We start from the raw sequence: 22,418 nt of genomic DNA on the forward strand, positions 1-22,418 counted from the left end.
CGCAAAAGCTGTACCTGAACACAACTGGCGCAGCCAAAAGCCAATGGGTGATCCTCTAATTAATACCACCTCTTCAAAACATCAAGACTTGCTTACTACCGCAGTATGATTCTAATGGTTCCCATACACTTGCTGTGCCTGCAATGCATCGATATCAACAACTGGGCCGTGGTACGTCTTTTTAGCCCAAACAAGGTAGTAGATCGTACTGAATATCGCAATCGTGCCAGTCACGAGGATCGACCAGTTCATATCTGCGACTGTCACCGCCTTAAAGGACGGCCAAAAGCTGAAGAAGAAAATAAGCGAGAGGTACATGCATGAAAATGCATTATTGGCAATTCCCCATGGCCCAGGGACTCTCCAGGGACCCCAGCTGGCTCGTACCATACCATCGTTGGTTGTTGTTGGCGATTCCGTGTCGAACGTTTCGCTGCTTGCGACAATAGCTCCAGTACAACGCCGATAGAGCAGAAGGGATGCGGTTAACAAGTACGATGCGTATAATCCCGCAATTGCAACGGAGATGATTCCGTTGAAGGCAGCAATAGAACCTAGATTGATGACACCAAGAAGGCATGCCGTAACACTGGTAAAAATTACTGCGTTCACCGGGATCGAAGTCCTGTCACTGACCTTGAAAGATCATTAGAACATTTTGAGATGGTGCGAAGGCCTAAAATACTCACCTTGCTAAGCATACGCCAGCCAGGGAGTCCCCGATCTCTTGCAAACGCCCAGCAGACTCGTGACACAGATGCCGAAAGCCCAACGCCGCAAGCGATCACCATGATAACGACTATAGACAGCATAACTGCCGCTCCAGTCCTCGACTGGACTGCACGATGGAAAATTGCGACGAACGGGAACGCTGGGCTTTCCTCGAGGACAGCATCCAAGTCGCCCATACGCAACAGAACCGCAATAATCATTACTAGGCCCATGGATCCATTGATCAAAACACCGGCCATGAGCGACCGAGGAACAATTACTTGAGCATTCCGAATCTCTTCCGACAGCTAAACTCGTCAGTAAGTCCATAGGAGCATTCAATTCCAGTCTCGATCATGCTCACATGAATTGGGCCATCACCACCTGGAAACCTCATTAGCAAAAGCAACACGTATGCTAGTCAAAGTGAAACTATACCAGCAAACGCAAAAACGCTCCCCATGAGTCCAATGCAGAAAGACAGTCCTTGTGAGCTCCAACCACCAAGATTGGCAAACGTAGTAAAGATCTCCTTTGCATCACCCTGAGGACCAAGCACAAGGATTGGTATCAAGATGGCGAAAAATCCAACGAGATGAAGAATCAAAAGTCCGCCTTCGAATTTCGGTAGTAACCAACCTGCCGCAACGTTGATGAAAACCGAAAATGCAACGACAGCCCAGTAGAGAAGTAGAATGTGCCAGTCGTGGGGTGTGTAGGTATCGGGATTGCAGAGCGTAATGAGAGCCTGGATCTGGCCACCTGTGAGGAAACTCCCGGATCCATAGGCAGCTAGCCAACCACACAATGTAAGCCATCCTACATGGAACTTTTTAGTGGACTTGAATCGCGTCTTTCTGTGAGCAGGATTTCTCACCGGAGATATAGCTAAGCAATTTTTGTGAACTTTTCGGGGCCAACATGGACACCCAGTGATATTGCCCACCGGAGGTTGGTGCTCTGGGTAATTTTATGATCAGCGATAGAAAGGCATTGTATTAAAGTTTACTTACAGAGACACCAGTTCTGACATCACGGCGAACGTAGAGATGGTACCAGTCCAGACAATAATGTATCCGTAAATGACGCCTGCTGGACCACCACTTGGATTGTTTATCAGTCGTGCTTGTACCTGATTAACGGAAACACTCACTTTTGCAGTCCAATGAGGAACAATCTGAAGAGCTGTCAGCGAATGGATGAATACCTGAGAGTGCTGACTTACCCTAGTGAGGCCTCCCACGTAATCAAGACGGTGCAACTGTAGCCCAGTAGAGAAAGAAAGCCAAATCGCCGCTGGATTTAGCTATCAGTCACGGCCTCAATACAAGATCGGTATAGACAAACTTTAAGAACTGCCTTCTTTCCCAATTTCGCAAGAGCCAAATTATCCCGTGCATCGCCAGTGGGAGTCGAAATGGCCGTCAACTCAACGCCACCACTCCCTTTGGTAAGGGAAATCGCCATTTTGAACAGCCCCCAGATATGAACGCAAAGAATGAATAAACAATTCCTGCTGATTGCAGAAAAATAGGGTTGAGAATGGAAAAAGTGTTAAGAACATATTTATCCCCAGGATTCAAGGTCGGACGGATGTCCACTGGCGTGAACTGGGTGGGTAGGGCAGCCTCCGCGGCATACACTCAAATTACACGAGCGCGGGTTTGTCTCAAACCATCAGGAGGAGCGGAAGGATTGGAGGGATCAAATTCAGGCAAAACATTACACCTGCTCAAACCACTCAAGTACATATGCCGGGGTCGTGCCACATGCAGGGGTTTCCTGTGGTATGATCTACAAGACGCCCGCGCCGCAATAGTTGAACCACCGCCATGTTGGCCAGCTCATATCCGATATCACTGCACCGTGGGATGATTGGGGTAGAACCTGATTGTGCGACCCGCGCAGAAAATCTTGGCTAGATTTACACTAGAGTGGTTCCACCACGCTGATGCGATGTTCTTTGGGAGATTGAGCTTCCGCGGATGCGGTTCCAATAGCCCAGCTTTTCGACGCGTTGATGGCCTGTCCGGGTGTAGAGCGAGAGACCTCCATTAGATGGTATTCTCTGCTTTTATTCCTTGATGTATGCAATCCTTGCCTACGCAAATCATTGACACCAAGGAAACCCGTGTCGAACCCTTCCAGAAATAATTTGGTATATGGTAGAGACGTCGTCAATACAGCGAGGCATTGAACAATTTGGTTGCAGATGGTTGACCGCCAGTACCCGAGTGTCAGGTCGTCCTTCAAAGTAGCATTCGAGCTCTCCTTGCGGAAGATCATCAATTGGATAGCCGCAGCGACGACGACACTGAACATTCTGTCAGTTGAGAAAAAAGCATTGGCGGGACGCGATGAACCTACACCAAACGACATGCGAATAGTGACATGATTCCCGCCTTGCGTCTTCGGGTTGTTTGGAGCTTGGCCGTTATGCCAAGTTCGAGCAACACAATCGCAGCGTCTGTTGTCATGTTAAGTATCGATAGGACATTCCACCAGAAAATCTCATCAAAGTCAGCATCTTCCTCCGTCATCGTTCTTGGGGCAACTCACACGGTCGATACAATGACCGCGGGCTCTATTCCACGGATCTGGTAGTCGACATTGACAGGCTGCTACGATCGATGAGCACAAAGTCCATGTAGCCGCCAGGGCTCCAACGCCAAAATTGATCTTTCTGTGCGTTTCCGACACTGTCAAATAGTGAATGAAGGACACGATTGCGAGTTTTGAACAACCAAGTGACCAGAAGAACAGGATTGTCGCTGCGTAGTCGCTCTTGATGGCGTCAGTACATATTATCCTTGGAACTCAAAGGCATACCTTGAGATTTGCCTGCACGTCTTCATTTCTCAAAGTCGACATCGGTTTTCCAAATCCATGCTGACACTGCAACGTAACTGCAATGGACTGTGCGATACAAAGAATCTATGAGATAGATTAATTGCAAAGCACGGCACTGGCACATGGACCATGGGGACATACCAAAGAACATAGTACCAGCCAGGACTCTATCTTTAGCCTTCTAAAGATGTACAGCTTGATACTGGCGTGTGTAAGAAACGCAAGGACACTGATCACCAGTGAAAGCCAGGTCAAGATTTGGACAACCGGCGTGCGATTTGAATCAGACAAGACGACTTGGTCCACCATTGTCACCATTTAGAAGATGAAATCTCAGAAAATTTAATGCAAATCTGTAGCAATCGCGAACATGGCCATGTTGTATGCCTTCTAGCCAAGAGACAAGCAGTGCCTCACTGCAGTAATCACCCGGCCGACTTGGTTCTCAAGCCGCCTCACAACGTTGAATCCAACATCAACAGGAGATGATGACTGGGAACGTGCATATTGCATGTCAGGAAATTCTTTGGCATGTTGGAGGATCGAATGGGGCGTAATATGATATGTCGGTTGGACTGGAATGTGGCGTTCACTGACTCGGAGACGGGCGGGGGAAAGCAGGATCGTTCCATCCCGCAGCCCAGAACCTAACCGAAGCAGCCACACGGCACGGTAGGCAGACGAACGGCACGACAAACAACGGCACGGCTTCAGATTTGTAGCCATAAGGATGATTTCTGAACAACAAAGGTAGTGAAATGTATATCGTCTTACCGTGGAACAGCTGCCATCGACTTCAAAAAACTCCAAGATCTCATCATGAGCATCCTCGAGAAATACATATACACAAGCTGTCAATTTGCTAAAATACCCAAGAGATATAACTGACTTTTAACATTAAACCCTTTCTCGACCACACTCCCTGCAACGGAAGACTGCTCCGCCATGACCGAGATAAAAAAGCGGGGCGCCCGTGGACCCGCCCAGACCGAACTCCTGGTGAGAAAACTGGGCCAGCTCCCGTCATCGTGGTAGCAACGGGAAATCAAAACGCAAAGCATACGCAACTGCACGATTCATCAGCCTTGCCATGGCCAAAGAAAAACCATGGCTTTTAACGTGAGTTCCATGACGCGGGACGAATGTGAAGTATGTAGCATAATGGCAGTGTTGGTTTTTGAGTATTCGGTTCCTTGATCAGATGTCATCCGATGGTCACGCACATATCTTGCATGTACAGTTATTTCCCTCGTCAACTGGCAGGGCAAGGTGCCTACCATATCGCATGTGGTAATGACAATCCCATTTCTGCATCCGAAGCGTGAATATACACGCCATGCATTGCACGCATCCATCAGCCAAATCCCCAATCTATCCGTCGTCCCACTTTGGTTCATAGGTATCTCTTTCTCTGGTGGCGCCCAGAAGTCTGTAGACCCTTGTGCGTGGCTTGTTGCTTCCCGGTTCTAGACTGGGCCATATTTTGTTAAGATTCGGGTGCCAAATAATTACTACATACCACTTATGCGTATTCTCGCCCCCAATATCGATCGCGTCAAGAGTATTGCGTTGCATGTCAATACTGAGTTGAGGGGCTTTCTGAATTTGGTCATTCCTTCAATTCTTTTGCCGCTCGAGTATCTGCATGAAATGGCACTTCTACGTTGCAGTTCACTTATATGATAGGAGTTACAGTTTTGCCCTCTTGCTGGGTTGAATCTGGTTGGGTAGACATGCGAGCGAAGGAAGTATTATGAAATTCTTGACTTTCAGTGTAGGCTTTAAATAGCTTTACTGCAAGGTTCTAGGATGGGAAAACAGCGGTGTAGCTTCCATGTTCCTGGTTCTCAACTTGCGGAAAATCCATGCTCGTGGAGTAGATACACGTATCTGTTCATGTAGGAGTGGCGATGCGAGGGTAAACCTATGTACTTTAGGTGACAAAATGCCGTCTCCGACTCGTAATGACTGTAATCCTGCATGGTCCACAGGCTCGCAAGTGTGACCTACAATGCAGCACGTAACAAAAAAGTCATCATTGAACACAGAACGTAGGGTGATGCGAACGACTCCGTCGTTACGAATAGACTTAGATTATCCAGTCGTCCTACGGATTGATTGATTAATTGATCTATTTAACGCCTACTATAAGTCATCCTACGGACAAGAAACGAAGGGCCACTAATCGGTGGCACAACACCACCCCCGCCCCTCGACTTACGTCTAGCACCTCCACGACGTAATAGCCTGTTCGTAATCGGTGATGGTTTCGTCTTCAGGAATGGGAAGGCCAAAGTTGTATACGTAACTCTTGGTGATGCCAGAGTCGTTACCGTACTGGTTGCACTGAAGGTCCCTATAATGACTCAAGTCAGCAATTTGTATTTCTTACACCTTGAAAGACACGTATTGGCGTTTCAGGCAGAACCGAAATTGGGAGGGGGTAGCGTACTTGTAGAACATGCATTGGCCGCCAGTGTTCGAGGCCAAAGAGAAAACTTTATCGTTGAAGCGATCACTGACTGCGGTTGAGTTCCATGGCTGGTAACTCCACCAAGAGACTTTTTCTCTCGTTAGTCTTGGGAACCTGTGTTGGAACAGCTCGTGCTTGGAATTGGATACGTACCACAACTTCCTGGAGAAGAACCGAAAACTAGGCAGTCACCACGGAAGCCCTAGGTTGTTTAGCTGCTGGTGTAAAACACCTGGTGGAAGTGAGTGGCGTTGACTTACTGGAAGGGTACACATAAGCGTGTAAAGCTGGTCAGGCGTGACGTAGGTTTGATTGATTGGATCAACATTGTCATGCCTACGCTGAACTTTTTCATAATGGGGGTTTACAGTCTCGGAGTGGAGAAAGCTGGCGTAGGCGGCCGAGTTAATGACGGCATTGGAGAGAGGTGGGGTCCATCCGTTTTCCTTGAGCGGCTCGATCGGCGGCAAGAAAGACACGACGCCTGTAGCAAGGGTTGCCGCGAGGACAATTGAGTTGAGGAACTTCATGGTGAGTAGCTGAGTAGTGTCGAGGAGTAAGTGCAAGACTGAATGAGCGACTGGGTATGTACGAGCTAGGTGTGAGGCTTAGATGCAGCAGGAGAACGGCGGTCTTTATATTGTAAGCACTCGTATCATTCCTCGGATGTCCATGCAAGTTGGCTCTGGGCTCATGGCTTCATACCGCCGAAAAGACTCGGTACAATATGCAAAGTAGCCCCGTTCAAGGTCACCTACTTGCATTCGATGCTTGAGCTGGTTTGCTGGCAGTTAGCTCCCCGCTCTGTTGCTCGACCAAGTCTGAGCTAGCGTTATAATCTCGATCGATGTCGTAGTACCTGATCCTGAATTGCCTTTGATTGGGAGGTCAGGCCGATGGCTGTATACACATCGTTGACTATTCTGTGGGTCGGTCAGCTTCGCACGTTGATATCGGGCCGTGCTGAGCACATCTGTCAGGGACAAGCCTGACCTCGCAAGCACAGAGACATGAACAAAGTTCTACTTTGTGTAGTAATTGTGCACCATATTCAGGGGCATGTAGACTACAGGGAGTGGACTTGCATTGAGAAAGGGCGTAATAAACTATGCGCACTCCTACACAGTATGATATCCTACCAACCCTCTGACCCCAATTCCACACCTACCGGTGCCGGTAAATCCCAACATCATTATGATCAACGAAACAGCATCCCGCATCATATCAGATTCTCGCCATAATGGCCCCTCACCGTCCCGCCAAGAAGACAAAACGAAGCGAATAACAACCCTCAGTCTAGGAGCATGGGCACTGTAGTTCGCTATCTCATGTGGTACCTACCTCCTTAGTGCTTACTAGCCCACCCAGTCGTACCGAGCACGCACCGCAACACGCCTCAACGGGTGCAGATCATGTATACCCGGCAAGCCATCTCCTTACCCAACTAGGCCTGATTTACACCCCATCCTTACCAGCCCCAGAATCGCATGTTGGGAAATTGCGCTTGCGTGGATTGAGGAGGCCATTTGGGCTACTAATAGGACCTTTTGCACGCCGGCCAAAGTGTTATACATGGTACTCTTGTCTATAGGATCGACGTCTGGCTCTGCTTACTGCATGTGAATAGACTGGTACCTGAGAGATGTTGGGGGACCGACAGTGTACCACACCGTAATACGCCTAATAGAAGGACCGCTGCAGAGAGTTTTCTGCAGGATAAACAGTACCATACCAAGTCTGTACTGTCAAAATCCAAACACGAATCCAATTCCCACCTCAAAAGTAGACGGATTGCGATGACCACTCTGCCCAAATTCTATTTATGTCGCGCCATTCTATCTCAGACTCTCGTCCGAAACCAACGTCCCTTAAATTTGCGCATCCCACATCTGCGGGTCATGTACTTGCAGCACGTGGGTCGCGTCAGCCCTACAAGACATGGCGCGCGAAAGTATATCTTACGTACCATGTTGGTGCTCATTCAGTACCGTGGCTAATTTAGACAATGTAGACTTACACGAACAGACGGATTAGTGCTCCTTAGCACTACCGGTACAACCATCCAATTACCAGTCCTATTATAGCTACACCCAACATCGTCCGCCCTCGCTATAAACCCACCAGCCCTTGAATTACGCCTCGCTTGCCTTGCCTAGATATCCCAAGCACAACAAATCCGCAGACACTATATTACCTCACCCAACCAGGCAAGCCTAGCCAACAAGCCCGTAGTCCCTATCCTATACCACGCTGACGGAAACTACAAACTCCCGCTGCAACAACAGACAGCCCTGGAATCTCTAAAACGGACCATGATTCAAAGGATCTAGGTAAGCAGAGTGATTGCGCAGACACTACGATATAGTGCCTAGTCGTAGGCTATCTAGCACCGTCGCACGTACGCCGCGATACCTTCAAACGCCATGGACTTCGATAGCGCCAAGCAAATGACCTGGTTTATTAAACTCCCCCCAAGCACCGCACAGAAACCCAAGCAGCCCTACTCACCATCACCACTACCTACCAGCCATCACCTAAACCCCCTGACCTCCACCTTAGCCCCCAACACCGCATAAAAACACAACCATCAGCTCTCTCTGCAACCCCAACAATTCGCCAGAAAAACAAAACGCTCCCTGTTTTTAAGAAAAAAAAAAGGCCGATTGCTATTCCTACTCCTATTCCTACCCCCATTCTGTTCACGAGCACGTTGCTATTTGGTAGTTGGAGATGTGGCGATAATACCATCTTGTAGATGTTCTGTAGGGATGAGTTTGCGGAAGCCGTTGTATGACTGTATTACTTGAGGGGAGAGGATGGGGATTTTTTGTACATGTGTCTGAGTTTGTGGGTGTGCGGCGGGGATGTATACTCCTCTCTTTTCTCTTTGCGCTCTCCGCTCTCCCCCTACCCTACCCTACCCCATCTCATCTCAGCTCCCTTGAAAAAGAAAGCACATCTATATTCTACACCACCCCATCCAACACCCAAACACCAACACCAACACCCAACACTCCTCACACCCCTAAAACCCAAACCACTCCTCACACCCCTAAAACCCAAACCACCCCTCCCACCCCCCAAGTTTTTCAAATTTCTATAAAAACCAAGAAAGAAAGAAAGAAAGAAAGAAAGAAAGACTAGTTTACATCCAAACATTCAAAAACCAAACACCAGCTCCATGAACCCCATCCGCACCAGAAAACAAAAACAAAAACAAAAACAGTGCAATATACAAGACATGATGACAAGACAAATACTTCACATTTCAAATCTTCACATTTACATTCTCACCCCCCCCCCCAAATCCCCAAATTATCTAGCCAAACCATCATGCGTAACGCGTAACCCATAACCCACAACTTATCCACAATCTCCCATAATCATCTTCATAACCCATTTACAGTCTCCCACAATCTCTCATCATCTCTCATCGTCATAATCATCATCTTTATTATCGTCATAATCATACTCATCGTCATCAAATCAACAACCACAAAAGCGGCTTAAAAAAACCAGAAACAAGGAATAAAACCCCTAAACCAAACTACCCCTCTACCTCCCTCTTCCATTCTCCCTTGCCCTCCTCTCTCTCTCCCCACACAGACACAGACACACAAACACACACTCTCTTCTCAGCAAAGGGGTATAATGCAATCGTTTCCAAACCCAACCCATCCTCGTCTCTCGTCCCTCGACCAACGACATCAACGACATGACGACATGACTCATGCACAAGAAATAAGCCCATTCCCTCATTTCTTGCCCTTCTTCTTCTTATTCTTCTTGCCGCCATTCGTCGTAGGGCTCTTTTCCGCCTCGTCCGTCTTCTCGGCTAGGCTCTCGACCGAGTCTCCAAGGTTCTCGCCCTCCTCCGTCTTCTCCTCGTCGTCCTTGGCTGCCTCTTCCGTCTTTGCCTCGACGGCTGCGACCTCGACCTTGGCCTCTTCCTCGACCTGTACGGCCTCGGCAGTCTTCTCCTCGGCTTCTTTGGTGGCTTCTTGACCTGCCTTGAGTTTCTCCATGATGCTCGCGTTCAGCGTCTTCAACTGCTCCTGCTCAGACTTTGCCGTCTCGAGTTGGCTCTTGAGCTCCTCAAGGGATCCTTTGGCTTCGTCGCGGTCCTGCTTCAGAGTCGTGAATTCTTCCTCCAGGGTAGCAATCTTGCCCTTTTGCTCTGCAAGTGCGGCCTCGGCCTCAGCAAGCTTGGCATCAGATTCAGATTTTGAAGCTTCCAGGGCCTTTAGGTCCTCAGCAGCCTTGTTCGATTCTTCGAGCTTGGCCTGGAGAGCAGTGAGCTCAGCATCCTTGGCGTCCTTTTCCTTGGTAGCAGTCTCGACGCTGGACGTGAGTTCTGTAATCTTGGCGTCCAGTTCGGCTTTTTCGGTGGCGGTCTTTTCGGCAGAGGCCTTGAGCTCAGCGAGTTCAGATTCCAGGGTCTCGGCTTTGCTGCCTGTCTCCTTCGCAGCCTGGAGCTCGGTGTCGAGAGCTTCCTTGGCCTTTTGTGCTTCAGCGAGTTCGGATTGAGCGGTGGTGAGGCTGGTCTTGGTCTCCTCGTGGGAGGCCTCAGCCTGCTTCAGGGCATCGTCGTGAGCCGCCTTGGCAGCCTCGAGGTCAGCATTTGCCTTCTCAAGCTGGGTTTGAAGCTCGGCAGCCTTGTCCGAGTCTGCCTTTGCAGCTGCGAGATCCTTTTCAACAGCAGCCTGGGCCGTCTTGAGCTCCTCCTCATGAGCAGCCTGGGCACTGTTCTGCTCAGCGGTAAGCTTCTCGATCTGGCTTTCAAGCTCGGTGATCTTGGCAGAGTGTTCAGATGAAGCCTTGTTGGCAGCCTCAAGTTGCTCCTTGGCCTCGGCTTCCGACTTCTGGACTTCAGCAAGCGCAGACTCAGCAGCAGTCTTTGCCTCCTCTGCAGCCTTGAGGGACTCCTCCTTGGCAGCAACATCCTTCTCAAGAGCAGCAACCTTGTCGGTTGCCTCGCTGCTAGAAGATTTGGCAGCTTCGAGCGCCTCAGCATGTTCAGCCTCCTTGGCCTCGATTTTGCTGTTGGCCTCCTTGAGGGCAGCCTCCAACTCAGCGACCTTGGCAGCCTCAGCCTTGGCATCAGCCAACTCCTTCTCGAGCGAGCCCTTGGTAGACTCAGTAGCCTGCTGAGCCTCAGCGAGCTTCTCCTCCGATGCCTTGAGCGATGCCTCGAGCTCAGCAATCTTAGCGGCCGACTCATCAGCGCTACCCTTGGCACTCTCGCTGGCCTTGTTGGCCTCTGCGAGATCGGTTTCGACCTTGGTAAGCCTGCTTTGGAGCTCCTCAGCCTCGGATTTGGCGGATTCAGAAGTTTTGGCGGCATCCTCTTTTGCGGCAGAAGCCTCCTTCTGCGCAGCCTCAAGTTCGGTCTCCTTTGCTGCCAGAGCATCCTTGGCCTCCTGCAGGGAGGCTTCCAGTTCAGTGACCTTGCCAGATTCACCCTTGGCTGCAGCAAGCTCCTCCTCCTTTGCGGCCAAGCTTTCCTGAGCCTCTTTGAGCGACGCCTCAAGCTCAGTAATCTTCGAGCTCGACAACTCGGTGGTCTTGTGGACGTCGCCCTTGGCAAGCTCCAGTTCAGACTCCTTTGAAGCGAGGCTGTCCTTGGCCTCCTTGAGAGATGCCTCGAGCTCGTCCACAGTCTTCTGAAGACCCTCTGATTCACCCTTGGCAGATTCAACAGCCTTGCTTGCCTCAGCCTTGGCAGCATCAAGCTCAGTCTCCTTGGTGGCGAGGGCATCTTGGGCCTCCCTGAGGGATGCCTCCAACTCCATCACCTTTGCGTTGGAAGACTCGGCAGTCTTGCTGACATCGCCCTTTGCGGCCTCCAACTCAGACTCCAGCTTGGACACCTGAGCACGAAGAGCTTCCGTCTCCTCCTTTGCGGCGTCTGACGACTTGCTAACATCGGCCTTGGCGCTCTCGAGCTCAGCCTCCAGCTTGGAAATGGTGCTGCGAAGACCGTCGGCTTCCTCCTTGGCAGAGGTGGAAGAGGTTGTCACCTCGCCCTTTGCGGCCTCGAGATCAGCCTCAAGTTTGGAGATGGTGCTGCGAAGAGTCTCAGCCTCCTCCTTGGCGCTGGTGAGCTCAGCATCCTTCGCTGCCAAAGCGTCTTCAGACGCCTTCAACAAAGTCTCAAGTTCGCTGATCTTGGCGGTGAGGGCATCAGCATTGCTCTTGGCTTCTTGGGCAGCCGCAGTGGTGGACTCGAGCTCAGACGTCTTCGCAGCCAGATCCTCCTCCGCCTTCTTCAACGAAGCCTCAGCGGTGGAGAGCTTGGTAGCCAGCTCACTGGCGTCGCCCTTGGACACCTCGACATCGCTGAGCTTGGTCTGGAGATGGCTGATCTCCGCCTTGAGAGCATCGACCTCGCCGCTGGTAGACTCCTTGAGCTTGGCGACCTCCTCAGTGGCAGCAGCATGCTCGTCCGACTTGGACTTGAGCTCCGCCTCGCGAGATGCCAGCGTGTCCTTGTGTTCTTGGAGCAAAGCCTCCAAGTCGCTAATGGTACCGCGAAGGCCACCGACCTCCTCGGAGAGCTTGCTATGTTTGGCGGCGACGTCGTCGTGCTTGGACTGCAAGTCCTGAATCTCAGAGTCGTACTTGATCTGGAGGTCCTTGGACGAGGTTTTGCGCTGGTCTTGTGCCTCGACAAGCTGTGACTTGATAGTGGCAATCTCAGCTGTGAGTGCTTCAATCTTTTGGTTGGAAGCGTCACGCTCAGCCGTGATGGCGACAATGGCCTCTTGCTGTGCCTCGAGATCGCTCTTGGGCACGAGAGTGGCGTGTTGGGCCTTGAGCTCCTCCACCTCGGCGTGCGCCTTGGACAGCGACTCCTCAGCAGCCGTCTTGGAGGCACTCAGGACGTCGAGCTCCGCATTGGCCTTTTCAAGCGACTGCTCGATAGCAGCCTTCTCGTCGGCCAGCGCCTGGAGTTCGCCGCCCTTGACCTCGGCATCCGAAGAAGACGCCGCCGCCGCGCCTGCCTGAGCAGACTCCAGGCTAGCAATGTGACCCTTGAGCTTCTCAATTTCCGCCTGCAAAGATTCAATCTCCTGCTGCAGAGCCGCCCTCTTTTCCTCAAACTCGGCTTCCACAAGGCTCCTCTCCTTGGCCTTGGCCTCGCGTACCTGCTGTACCACGACGCTGACCATGTGCTCCTCGAGATCCTTTTTATCCTGCTGCAGCGCCGCCTCGCGCTCCTCGAAGCCCCTCTCGCGCTCCCTGTAGTCGTCTTCGAGGGCGCGGACGTGCTCATCTTGCGAGGTGGCCACCTTTTGGGCTTCGGCCAGGTCGGCTTCGGCGTGTGCGAGTTTTTGCTTGAGCTTGCTAATCTGGACGTCGAGGGGGTCGCCGGCTTGCGGTGACGGAGGCTCGGAGGCTGGGAGACGCCGGGTTAGTAAAGAGGACGCAGGCACATAGTGCAGGCCCATGCGAGAGTGAAGTGAAAGCGGATAGTGAGGAGGGACTGCGTAGTTGTTATTGGGCAGGTGGGAGGACAAGCGAAAGTGATACATACCCGCTTCATCTTCACTCAGACGAGCTTCCCGTGGCGTCTCGGGTGGGGTGTCGATGCCGCGATCCTGGGGTACCGGGTCATCTTTGCTGGGTGCCACCACGTCGGTCGTGGTCTGCGGTGATGTGGGAGCTGGCGGTGCTGGGAGGGGCTGTGCACCACCAAAGAAGTAATTGTACGCCCTCTTCATGCTGCTTGTGCGTTTGGGAAGGCCTGGCCGGACGGAGGATGTCGATTTCCGCCCTCTTCGATCTTCCTGGGTTCCGTCGATTACGGTGACGGGCACGATATTGTCCCCGCTCTTGTTCTTGTTGCTGAGGGTCCGCGGAGGCAGCAGTCGACGGCTGAACTTCTGAGTGCCCGATTGGATATCAGCCAGAATCTGCTTCTGCTCTCTAGAATTGGACGAGCCACTGGGAGGAGGATGTTAGCCAAAAAGAAAAAGAGCCGGTTCAATGAGGTAGTCAAGGCTCATAGGCTACCGAGGCATGATGTAGCCATACCTCGATTGGCGGTCAAGAAAGAGGAGGACGAAGACGGTAAGAGAGAAGAAGAATAGCCTTCAGGTAGGGTGAGTGGTGGGGTGGGGTGGGGTTAGCGGGCCAACGAGAAGCTCTCTTACCCAAGCACAACAATGATTGCTCTACCAGTGGTGGAGGGGGCAAGCACAAACGCAAAGAAGCGGTTGCGGTGACGAGTGTCGAGCAAGACAACAAGGGCAGGTGTTGTTGTGGTAGAGGGGAAGAGGGGGAGAGGAAAAAAAAAAGAAGAGGCAGCAAAGCAGGCAAGAGGAAGACGACGGATGACGGAAGGAACTAGCACTCACTCATAGCTCTCTTTCCTCGGCCAGCTAGGCATGATTCAGATATGTGCAGATGGACTACAGTATGGCGCCAGCCCAACAAACTTCCTCTGCTCTCCAAAGCCGCTGGTACACAGTAGGTGGGCAAAAGTGGGAAACGCACACTAGTAAGCTGGGCCGCTTGGAAGAAGTGCCAACGAATGAGAGAGAAAAAATTTCCACTCGACTTTGTACGTATCTGTCGCGAGCGGTCAAGTGCACGGCACGCACACGGCGCAAAAAGTAGGCTGCGCTTCTTATGTATGGGGCGCACCAGACACGTTGGGCGTATGCAATGCAGGTAGTGCGGCCTGGTGGAGCGAGGGCTACTAGGAGAGTACAGGGTGGAAAGAGAACATGGCGGGTACCCGTACACCAGCCAGTGAGACGGGGGGGGGGGGGGCCATGTCGATTGGGCGCATTTATTCATGCAAGCACAACGCAGTGCCAAAGCTCGGGCAGATGGTGGCAGGCAGATGGTGGCAGGCAGATGGCAGAGACGCCATGGCCATGAATGATGATTGATTGATGGCTGATATGGCCGATGGCTCTGAGCCTGATGGCATGACGGCGCTTGTCGGACGCGCCTGTCGCCTGTCAAGGATGGCCGCGGGTTCCACCGTGTGTTTCTTACCGCCTCGAGTGGGGCTGGGAGGCCGATGCCCAGTTGTCGAGGGCTGGTAGAGTTGAGTAGAGTACTGACGACGACGATGATGATGACGCCGATTCGGACGAGGATGAGAGAGTGTCCATCACCACAAAAGTGAGGCGTGAAAGGACTGTCCCAGCCCAATTGACACGGGACGAAGAAAAGTTCTCCCTCGCCATGCCCAGGCCTGCCATCGAGTGAAGGAATGCAGACACACGAACCTATTGCAATGGATCTTTGCCGTCAAAGGTCCCCAAACGTTCACCTTTCTTCCCCCCCAAGCTCCCAATCGGCAACGGAAGTGCGGCGTATGGAAGCTCGCAACCAATCACAGCCACGCACGTCACGCGTCGCGTGCCCCAAGCCCGAAAATCCTCACCCATGCAAGCCAAAACAACGTCAAGCAAGCAAAGCAAACTGCTCGAGATGAACCCCTCTCATCGCCCCCTCGCCCTCGCCCTCCCCTTTGCGCAATCTCTCTCCATCCCATCCAGCACAGGATATGGACGATGATGGCGCACAACACACGCACAAAACACGGGTAGCGTAGCCGGTAGCGCAAGCACGTCCTCGGCACGTCGACGTGTGACTCGCCTTGCTGCGAACGCCACCGTGCGACCTCACTGCAGGAACCATGGCTCTTGTCCTCTCTCCCATGGGATGGGCTCTACAGCATTGTAGTATACTGTTCAACATTGACAGAGTAAAAAGGAGAAGAATGTTTTCTCTCCCCTCTATACCCATACCATACACTCCATGAATCCATACCACAACATACCATAAACCCAAGACACACACAACACCCACTCTGCCGCAAAATCTCTTCACCGCCTAGAACACCCCTGTCCCTCAGTCCCAGTCCCCGCCCCGCCCTGCAGCAGGGCCAGCCCGTTGTATTTTAGCACTGGGCGTGCTCTACCCCCCGAGGTCCATAGTATCTGTACTCCCACGAACGGCACTTTTATTCCGCAAGTACAGTACTGTAGCTTCCCGTGCCCTCCGCCTCCAACAACAGCACGATATGCTAGGTATGCTAGGTACAGACCCAGTGGTCCTTTTTTTTAAAAAAAAAAAAAAAAAAAAAAAAAAAAGTTCAAGCACAGCCACGTGCAAACATTCAAACCACAGTACTCTACCCAGCCCCCTTGTACACCAACCCAGCACATGGAATTCCCCAAACAACATCTCCTACCCCAGTCTCCAGGGGGAAAACAAAACTCCACGTGGAGTAGTCAACAAGTCCCATGCCATGTCCATCCAAAGCCTCGCGCTACACATGTGCAATACCAAGCCCACCCTGCCATTTGCATAAAACACGGGATATTGTAGCAAGCGGGATCAGGTTGTGTAGATACGTGCACGGGATCTGGAGTGTAGGCTTGCATGAGTTGTAGAGTGGTGGGTGGGTATGTAGATAAGATACACAATAGAAGGGGGAGGGATTACGTTGTGAACAATGTACGGGTACGATGAATGCGTAAACTCGTGTTTGGACGGGTACCAGTACTCCTAGGCTCATGTCTCAACGACTGACTGCTAGCCTATCCACCACCACCAAGCACACCACCAACCCCGCCACCTACCGTGCACGAATGAAGAAAAAACAGCACCCTCCCAATCCAAACACAACAACAGACCGCAAACGAAAACGAAAACGCAAACATCACACGTCAAGTACATGGGTCAAGTACATGGATACATTACACCAGACCAGCCCAGCCCAGCCCCAGCCAGATTCATCTATACCAGTCTATAAATAAGGAGACACCCACAATTCACACCGCATCCCCCACCATGCAACAATCAACCATGCAAAAACAACAAAACAATCATCTTCCCCCCCAATCAAATACCCAACTCACCCCTCCACCCCGCAACTCATCATCATCCCCAAATCCCCAACAACGCCCCTCACGCCCCTCACGCTCAAACCACACCCTCCGCCAGCCCCTCCTTTCCCACCACCCTCACTCACACCTCCTTCTCGCGCATACCACGGTGTCGAAGAGCCGAGGCGCGGTAGTGCGATGAGAGGCGGCGTGCCAAGGTACGGGGGGAGTGGAGGTGCGGATGGGGATGGGGATGGGGATGGGGGTGTATTGGAGTGGAAGGTAGAGGTGCAGTGGAAGCCAAAGTCAATGTGGACGAAAACGTCGATGTTGGTAGTGGGGTTTGTATAGGCTCGTGACGACCTTGAACTTGGGTTTGTCGTCGTTCTCGTTCTCGTTCTCGTTCTTGCTGTTGCTGTTGATGATCATCTCCACAAGGCGAAAGAGCAAGAGAAAGACGGCCAGGAGATGCAGCAGCAAGGTCTTGCAATCGAGGAGGCGGGCAAAGTACACTCCCGCAAACACCACCACGCCCAACACCATGACCCCGCTCCAACAAACCACCACGACGAGCACGAGGCTTCTTCAACTTCCGTATGCGACTTCGAAACCGGCCTAGACGAAAGCGTAACAAAACAAATCTCATCAGCTTTGCTCCATGTTCTTCATGTATCTGTGAAGGATGGAAAATGTGTGCGGATGACCCTATCCCACCAACAAAAGAAAAAGAACAGAAAAAAGGGAAAGAAAAAAGACTCTCAAGATCCGGGGCCAAACCAACCCCTATAATTCCCTTGTCCACCACCCTCACCATTCCCATTCCCTTCCTGCTGCCCAACCTCTTCCGCCGCATCAAACGTCCCAGGCATCGATCGCGTCGACCGCTGGCTCCGATCCTGCGCGCCAGACGTCTGGTCCCCCTCACGCTTAGTAATCCCCTTCCGGCAGTGCGGACAAGTATCGTGTTCGAGCAGCCAGGCCTTGACGCACTGGTGGTGAAACCAGTGCTTACATGGCAACATGGTGACTTCCTCGCCCACGCCGACATCGTCCATGCAGATACTGCACTCGGCCGTGTGTTCGGGGCCCAGCATATCCTCCGTCACCTTCTTGCGCGGGAGAGCTTCAATGTCGGATTGCGTGGCGGGCCCGGGGGCGTTGGAGCTGGCGGTTTGCTCCATGAGTTGGGAGACGATTCGGTCGAGACCTTCTTGCGAGTAGACAAAGTCGCCCATTTGGCCATTTCCGGGTGGGAGGATACCCATGGAGGAGAAGAGTTGGAAGAAAGGGTTGATTGGCATTTGGGCGGCTTCGGGGTTGTTGAGGGCGCCACCGAAAGGGTGGGCATGGACACTACCTGGGGGTGCTCCAAGGGCGGCCATGAGACCAGTCATGACGCTGTTTAACTATTAGCCGAATCTTGGTAACGGATAAGAGGTCCAGCCTACTTTGCGATATCGTCAACGGGCTCTACCCGTAGTTGTGGGTTGTTGGCATCTCGTGGGTACAGCCGTGCGCCAGTGTGAAATGTGTATCGTCCTATGCGCGGCTGGGATCCATCCGGGCCCTGATTTCTGGACTCATTGAACGCAGACTGATCGCCACGATCCTGGTCACGTTCGGATTCTGTAGACTGTCTCTGTTGTGATTCCTGCCCTTGGTCTCGTGCTTGGCCTTGTCCAGGTGATCGCGCAGCGCTACCCACCAGTCCATTCAACAGGGACATGAAGCCACCTATCGACGCAGGTCCAGCCTGGAGCCCTTGTGGAGACACATTTCGTGTAATGGTGGCTTGTAGGTTGAATCTTCCAGGGGCCGTCTGGGTAAAGTGATAATTGCTGATATCCCCCTCTTCCGGGTCATCACTCGCCCATGGGTTATGTGCGGGGTGCGAGTGGTGAGGTGCGTCAGGCATGGAATCGTTATCATCGTCGCCAAACATGACACTATCTCGTGGATCGTTGTTCTCTTCAATCTGGTCCGTATTAGCAGGTCCCGGTGCATAGTGGCATTCCCAGCTGTTGCCCGGACTGAATGCGACACTCCGCGGTATCAACTCACGATCTCGGTAAAGTCTGAGCCACACTCTGGACAGGTCAGACCACGCTCGTCTCGATACCACTCGTCGGCGCACTCGTGGCAAAACATCATATCGCGATGCGCCGGCCTCTGTGGTTGCGCTGCCGCTTGGTCGTTTGATGAGTCCATGGCTGTGGACGTGTGTGTGGCAAAAGAAAGGCGTTGAAGGGGTCTAGGCAAAAGCTGTAGGCGCTGCGTTGGTAAATGGCGACGAGTTATGGTAGGCTAATGTACCTACGATGACCGGGTCAAAGTACGTGGCGGAGCCAGGTTGTAGTCATGCGCCGAGATGCGATGACTGCTGAGCGGAGATGCGATGACTGCTGAGCGGGACAATGGTTGTTCTGCAGGTGCGTAGGCGTTTATGCGTAGGTCTGAGGAATCTAAGGAAAGCAGGTCTGAGAGTGAAAGTGTAGAGAGTGGAGATGCGTGTGTATTTAGGGCGGCGGATGGAGGAGAGGTGTCGACAGGCTGGCAGAGGCGAAGTTTTTGTTCGATGATGGCGGCTGAGTTGGCCAGGCGGTGACGTTGTTCTGGGAGGTCGCTTAGGCGTCGCAGGGCCAAACCAGGGTCCGCCGATGATGTCCCGCACCGTGTGTGATGGCAAGAGCCTAGTAGTGAAAGCGATGACCTGTGCCAGATCGCTGAGGAGGAAGACCAATACTGTGGACAAGACAAAGAATCCTCCTTTTCATACACATGGTGACCCGGCTGTTGACGAATTGGCTTGAGGCTTAGATGCAGTCAACTGTTTGTTCCGCCCGTTGGCTGTGCCTTTCTTCCGACTTCCATTGGTTTCTGCACCTAACATGAGCGAACAGTTGAGATGAGGCCATGCCGGCTCGCCCGAGAACGTCGAGACAGTGTACTACCCAGCAAATGTAGATGAACTGTCAAGGTGTAGGTGCAATATGGAGGTAAGCACCGAGGAGTGTGCTTGTGCATGCATAATTGTACATTCTCAGCCCCAAGGTATAGAGTTCCATAACGCCCATGCTTCGTTCGTTCCATCCCATCATCCATCGTGCATCCTGCATCCTGCATCGTGCATCGTGAAATCCAACCTATTCAACTATGTATAATCCCTCCTTTTCCTAGCCCTCAGGACCTCAGCATTCCTAGCAGTCCCAGCAGTTCTCAATAGTGCCCCCCTTCGCCTAGTTCTTCTTGCCCGCCCCTCTCAACAGCAGACTGCCCAAGACTCCCGCCGCAACCACGACACCCCCAACAATCGCCGCGCCCACCATGCCCTCCTTGGCCACCTTGTCGTCAATCAAGCCCTTCAGACTGCCTGCCTGTAGGTTCGCCGGCTCCAGCTCCAACAGCAATTCGTTATACCGCCGCGCCTCCGCATAGTTGCCGAGCTTGTAGTTGCCCAGGGCAAGATAGTACAGACACTCGCGGCGCCGTTCGCGACTATTGCGGAAGATTTCGGAAAGGAGGCGCACGCCTTCTTGTTGGTCGGGGCGCGAGGTGGATTTTATCAACCCCTTCAGACCATGTGTAAGTAGGTTGAGCAGAGAAGGGCTGGGGGGAGCCTGTGGATTGTGGGGTCAAGTACCCATGCGTAGTTGAATTTTGTCTGTAGTCCAACATATTCGCCTTCTTTTTCGTATTGCGCGCGCAAGACCTGAAGCTCGTCTGGCTTCAACGGCGACTCGACGTCCGCAGCATCTGTTCTACCTTAGCCTTTGCGCAACGCCTCTCGCCACTGGTTGTAGTACTTACATGGTAATGATGGCGACATGATAAGTGGGATGTGGATTCTGTATTCTCGGCAACTGCGACTGCAACAACAGCAACAATAGCAAAGCTTATGCCGTAGGATATATGTATAGGGAAAGAGAGGAGAGAGACAAGATGTTGCGGCAGCGCAAGACAGCTGTTCCAGAAGTGTCTTGTGAAGGCTGCAGGCTGGACGGATCTTTTGCTTGTGACGTACCGGGGGGCCCTTGGTGGGTGGCTGACACCACTGATGATCCCAGAACAGCTTAGCTTAGGTACGACTACCGCCACACATGCATTCTCTCGTTGCCATGCACGCGACAACCCGCGCACGGACGATAAACATCCATGATCAACACCACGACTGTGACTTCGTGATAAAGCAACACCATCACCACCACATCATCACGCAGCGTACAACACACACCACCGCGAAACCCTCTCTATCCACACAAAACAAACCCCCAATTCTACGCGACAAAACCAACCGAGACAAAAAAAGAAGAAGCTCCCCCCCCCCAACCCCGCCAATCCAACCATGCTCCTCGACGAAGACCCAGCAGCCGTTCGTCCCCCTCCCAAAACACCCCGCCCTCAAGCAAAAACTAACACCAACCCCTACAGCTCATAGCCCAATGCACCTCACACTTCAAAATCGCCAACGACACCGCCTCCCTAACCCGCATCAGCGACTCCCTCTCCACCCTCTCCACCTTCCGCACCCAACACCTCTCCTCGCTGCAATCCACCCTCGCCCACCTCTCCCGCACCCACCACACCCTCGCTGCAAACCACAATCACACTCTCTCCCAACACAACCCCACCACCCACGCCGCAGAGATCCTGCGCCTCGACACCGAGAAGTTCAAGATTGCAAAGCAGGCTTCTGATTTGGAGATTGAGGGCGAGCGGCTGGCGAGCGAGTTGGCGCGTTTGGGCGGGGTGGTGGCGGAGCTGGAGGAGGAGGGGGTGGAGGGTGGGGTGGTGGGTGGTGCGAGTGAGGATGCTACTGTGTATGTAATTTTTTTTTGGTTTTTTCTTTTTCCAGCTCGGTTCGGTTCCGTTCACTCCCTTCCCCCTCCCCCCTAAGCAACAAAACCAACTCATTCCCCCCTCAGCCTCAAACTCAAACTCTACCGCACCCTCGGCATCGACGTCGAGGCCGACCCCACAACCGGCGCCTACAACAAAGCCGTGATCCGCAATGCCGCAAAAGGCGACGTCCACGTCGTCAACATCGATCCCAAGTTCTCCCGCCACTTTTATACGAATTATTTTTGGCGCACGCTGTGATTTGCCGGAACGGGAAGAGCTTGGGGGGAAGGGCAAGAGGGATGGAGACGGTCAGGGGACAGAGGAAGGGAGAACAGTGCGGATTCCATTTTTTCTTCTTCGGGCCTCTGGGATAATGAGACATACCAGTGATGAGATGGAACATCAATACCCTTTTTACATCTCCATTCTCCAACATTCTCAACCATTTCCCATCCACTATCCACCATCACACCCGGCGTTATAGGCGAAACATGCATTCATCACACACACCAGTTCCCAATTCCCAGTTCCCAGTTCCAAATTCACAGTCCCCTGGTTATAATCTTTTGTTCTTGTAGAAACGTTTATATATCATGTTACATCTCAAATACATCACATAACATCACATCACATGACGTCTCATCATATCAATCATACCCTATCAATCACCCCCCACCCTCATCTCACTTTTC

At 52.3% G+C, this 22,418-nt stretch overlaps 7 protein-coding genes across 7 annotated transcripts; 1 reads left to right on the forward strand and 6 right to left on the reverse strand.

Moving 5' to 3' along the window:
- Nucleotides 1-57: 57 nt before the first annotated feature.
- Nucleotides 58-2,419, reverse strand: IAQ61_000674 (uncharacterized protein). The gene is made up of 9 exons (XM_003842642.2): nt 2,059-2,419; nt 1,937-2,007; nt 1,865-1,888; nt 1,725-1,814; nt 1,589-1,671; nt 1,150-1,530; nt 1,076-1,095; nt 690-1,019; nt 58-636 (listed from the first exon to the last, which is right to left on the reverse strand). The coding sequence occupies exons 1-9, from the start codon at nt 2,176-2,178 to the stop codon at nt 112-114; spliced, it is 1,644 nt and encodes a 547-aa protein (XP_003842690.1). The 5' UTR covers nt 2,179-2,419; the 3' UTR covers nt 58-111.
- A 221-nt stretch (nt 2,420-2,640) lies between these two features.
- On the reverse strand, nt 2,641-3,870 carry IAQ61_000675 (uncharacterized protein; the record flags this gene model as incomplete). The annotated part of the gene is made up of 5 exons (XM_003842641.1): nt 2,641-3,025; nt 3,079-3,221; nt 3,271-3,495; nt 3,541-3,645; nt 3,703-3,870. The coding sequence occupies 5 exons, from the start codon at nt 3,868-3,870 to the stop codon at nt 2,641-2,643; spliced, it is 1,026 nt and encodes a 341-aa protein (XP_003842689.1).
- Nucleotides 3,871-5,784: 1,914 nt separating this feature from the next.
- On the reverse strand, nt 5,785-6,564 carry IAQ61_000676 (uncharacterized protein; the record flags this gene model as incomplete). Its single annotated transcript, XM_003842640.1, has 4 exons — nt 5,785-5,917; nt 6,014-6,122; nt 6,188-6,236; nt 6,295-6,564. The coding sequence occupies 4 exons, from the start codon at nt 6,562-6,564 to the stop codon at nt 5,785-5,787; spliced, it is 561 nt and encodes a 186-aa protein (XP_003842688.1).
- Nucleotides 6,565-9,789: 3,225 nt separating this feature from the next.
- IAQ61_000677 (uncharacterized protein) lies at nt 9,790-14,426 on the reverse strand (the record flags this gene model as incomplete). The annotated part of the gene is made up of 3 exons (XM_066094774.1): nt 9,790-13,520; nt 13,572-13,981; nt 14,395-14,426. 3 exons carry the CDS (start codon nt 14,424-14,426, stop codon nt 9,790-9,792), a joined length of 4,173 nt encoding a protein of 1,390 aa, XP_065955082.1.
- Nucleotides 14,427-17,645: 3,219 nt separating this feature from the next.
- Nucleotides 17,646-19,095, reverse strand: IAQ61_000678 (uncharacterized protein; the record flags this gene model as incomplete). The annotated part of the gene is made up of 3 exons (XM_066094775.1): nt 17,646-18,293; nt 18,362-18,917; nt 19,007-19,095. The coding sequence occupies 3 exons, from the start codon at nt 19,093-19,095 to the stop codon at nt 17,646-17,648; spliced, it is 1,293 nt and encodes a 430-aa protein (XP_065955083.1).
- Nucleotides 19,096-20,123: 1,028 nt separating this feature from the next.
- On the reverse strand, nt 20,124-20,713 carry FIS1 (mitochondrial membrane protein; the record flags this gene model as incomplete). Its single annotated transcript, XM_003842634.1, has 3 exons — nt 20,124-20,456; nt 20,528-20,640; nt 20,695-20,713. 3 exons carry the CDS (start codon nt 20,711-20,713, stop codon nt 20,124-20,126), a joined length of 465 nt encoding a protein of 154 aa, XP_003842682.1.
- A 192-nt stretch (nt 20,714-20,905) lies between these two features.
- On the forward strand, nt 20,906-22,352 carry IAQ61_000680 (uncharacterized protein). Its single transcript, XM_003842633.2, has 3 exons — nt 20,906-21,256; nt 21,316-21,704; nt 21,810-22,352. The coding sequence occupies exons 1-3, from the start codon at nt 21,230-21,232 to the stop codon at nt 21,982-21,984; spliced, it is 591 nt and encodes a 196-aa protein (XP_003842681.1). The 5' UTR covers nt 20,906-21,229; the 3' UTR covers nt 21,985-22,352.
- The last annotated feature ends 66 nt before the right edge of the window (nt 22,353-22,418 follow it).

Source organism: Plenodomus lingam, assembly GCF_022343315.1.
Source record: "Plenodomus lingam strain CAN1 chromosome Unknown contig_11, whole genome shotgun sequence".
Lineage (NCBI taxonomy): Eukaryota > Fungi > Ascomycota > Dothideomycetes > Pleosporales > Leptosphaeriaceae > Plenodomus > Plenodomus lingam.

Coding starts and splice junctions, on each gene's coding strand:
- IAQ61_000674 (XM_003842642.2), bottom strand. CDS start 2,178: ATGGCGATTTCCCTTACCAAAGGGAGTGGTGGCGTTGAGTTGACGGCC. Junction 2,008..2,058: donor GAAAGAAGGCAGTTCTTAAA/GTTTGTCTATAC, acceptor AGCTAAATCCAG/CGGCGATTTGGCTTTCTTTC. Junction 1,889..1,936: donor ACGTGGGAGGCCTCACTAGG/GTAAGTCAGCAC, acceptor ACAGCTCTTCAG/ATTGTTCCTCATTGGACTGC.
- IAQ61_000680 (XM_003842633.2), top strand. CDS start 21,230: ATGCTCCTCGACGAAGACCCAGCAGCC. Junction 21,257..21,315: donor TCGACGAAGACCCAGCAGCC/GTTCGTCCCCCT, acceptor CAACCCCTACAG/CTCATAGCCCAATGCACCTC. Junction 21,705..21,809: donor GCGAGTGAGGATGCTACTGT/GTATGTAATTTT, acceptor TTCCCCCCTCAG/CCTCAAACTCAAACTCTACC.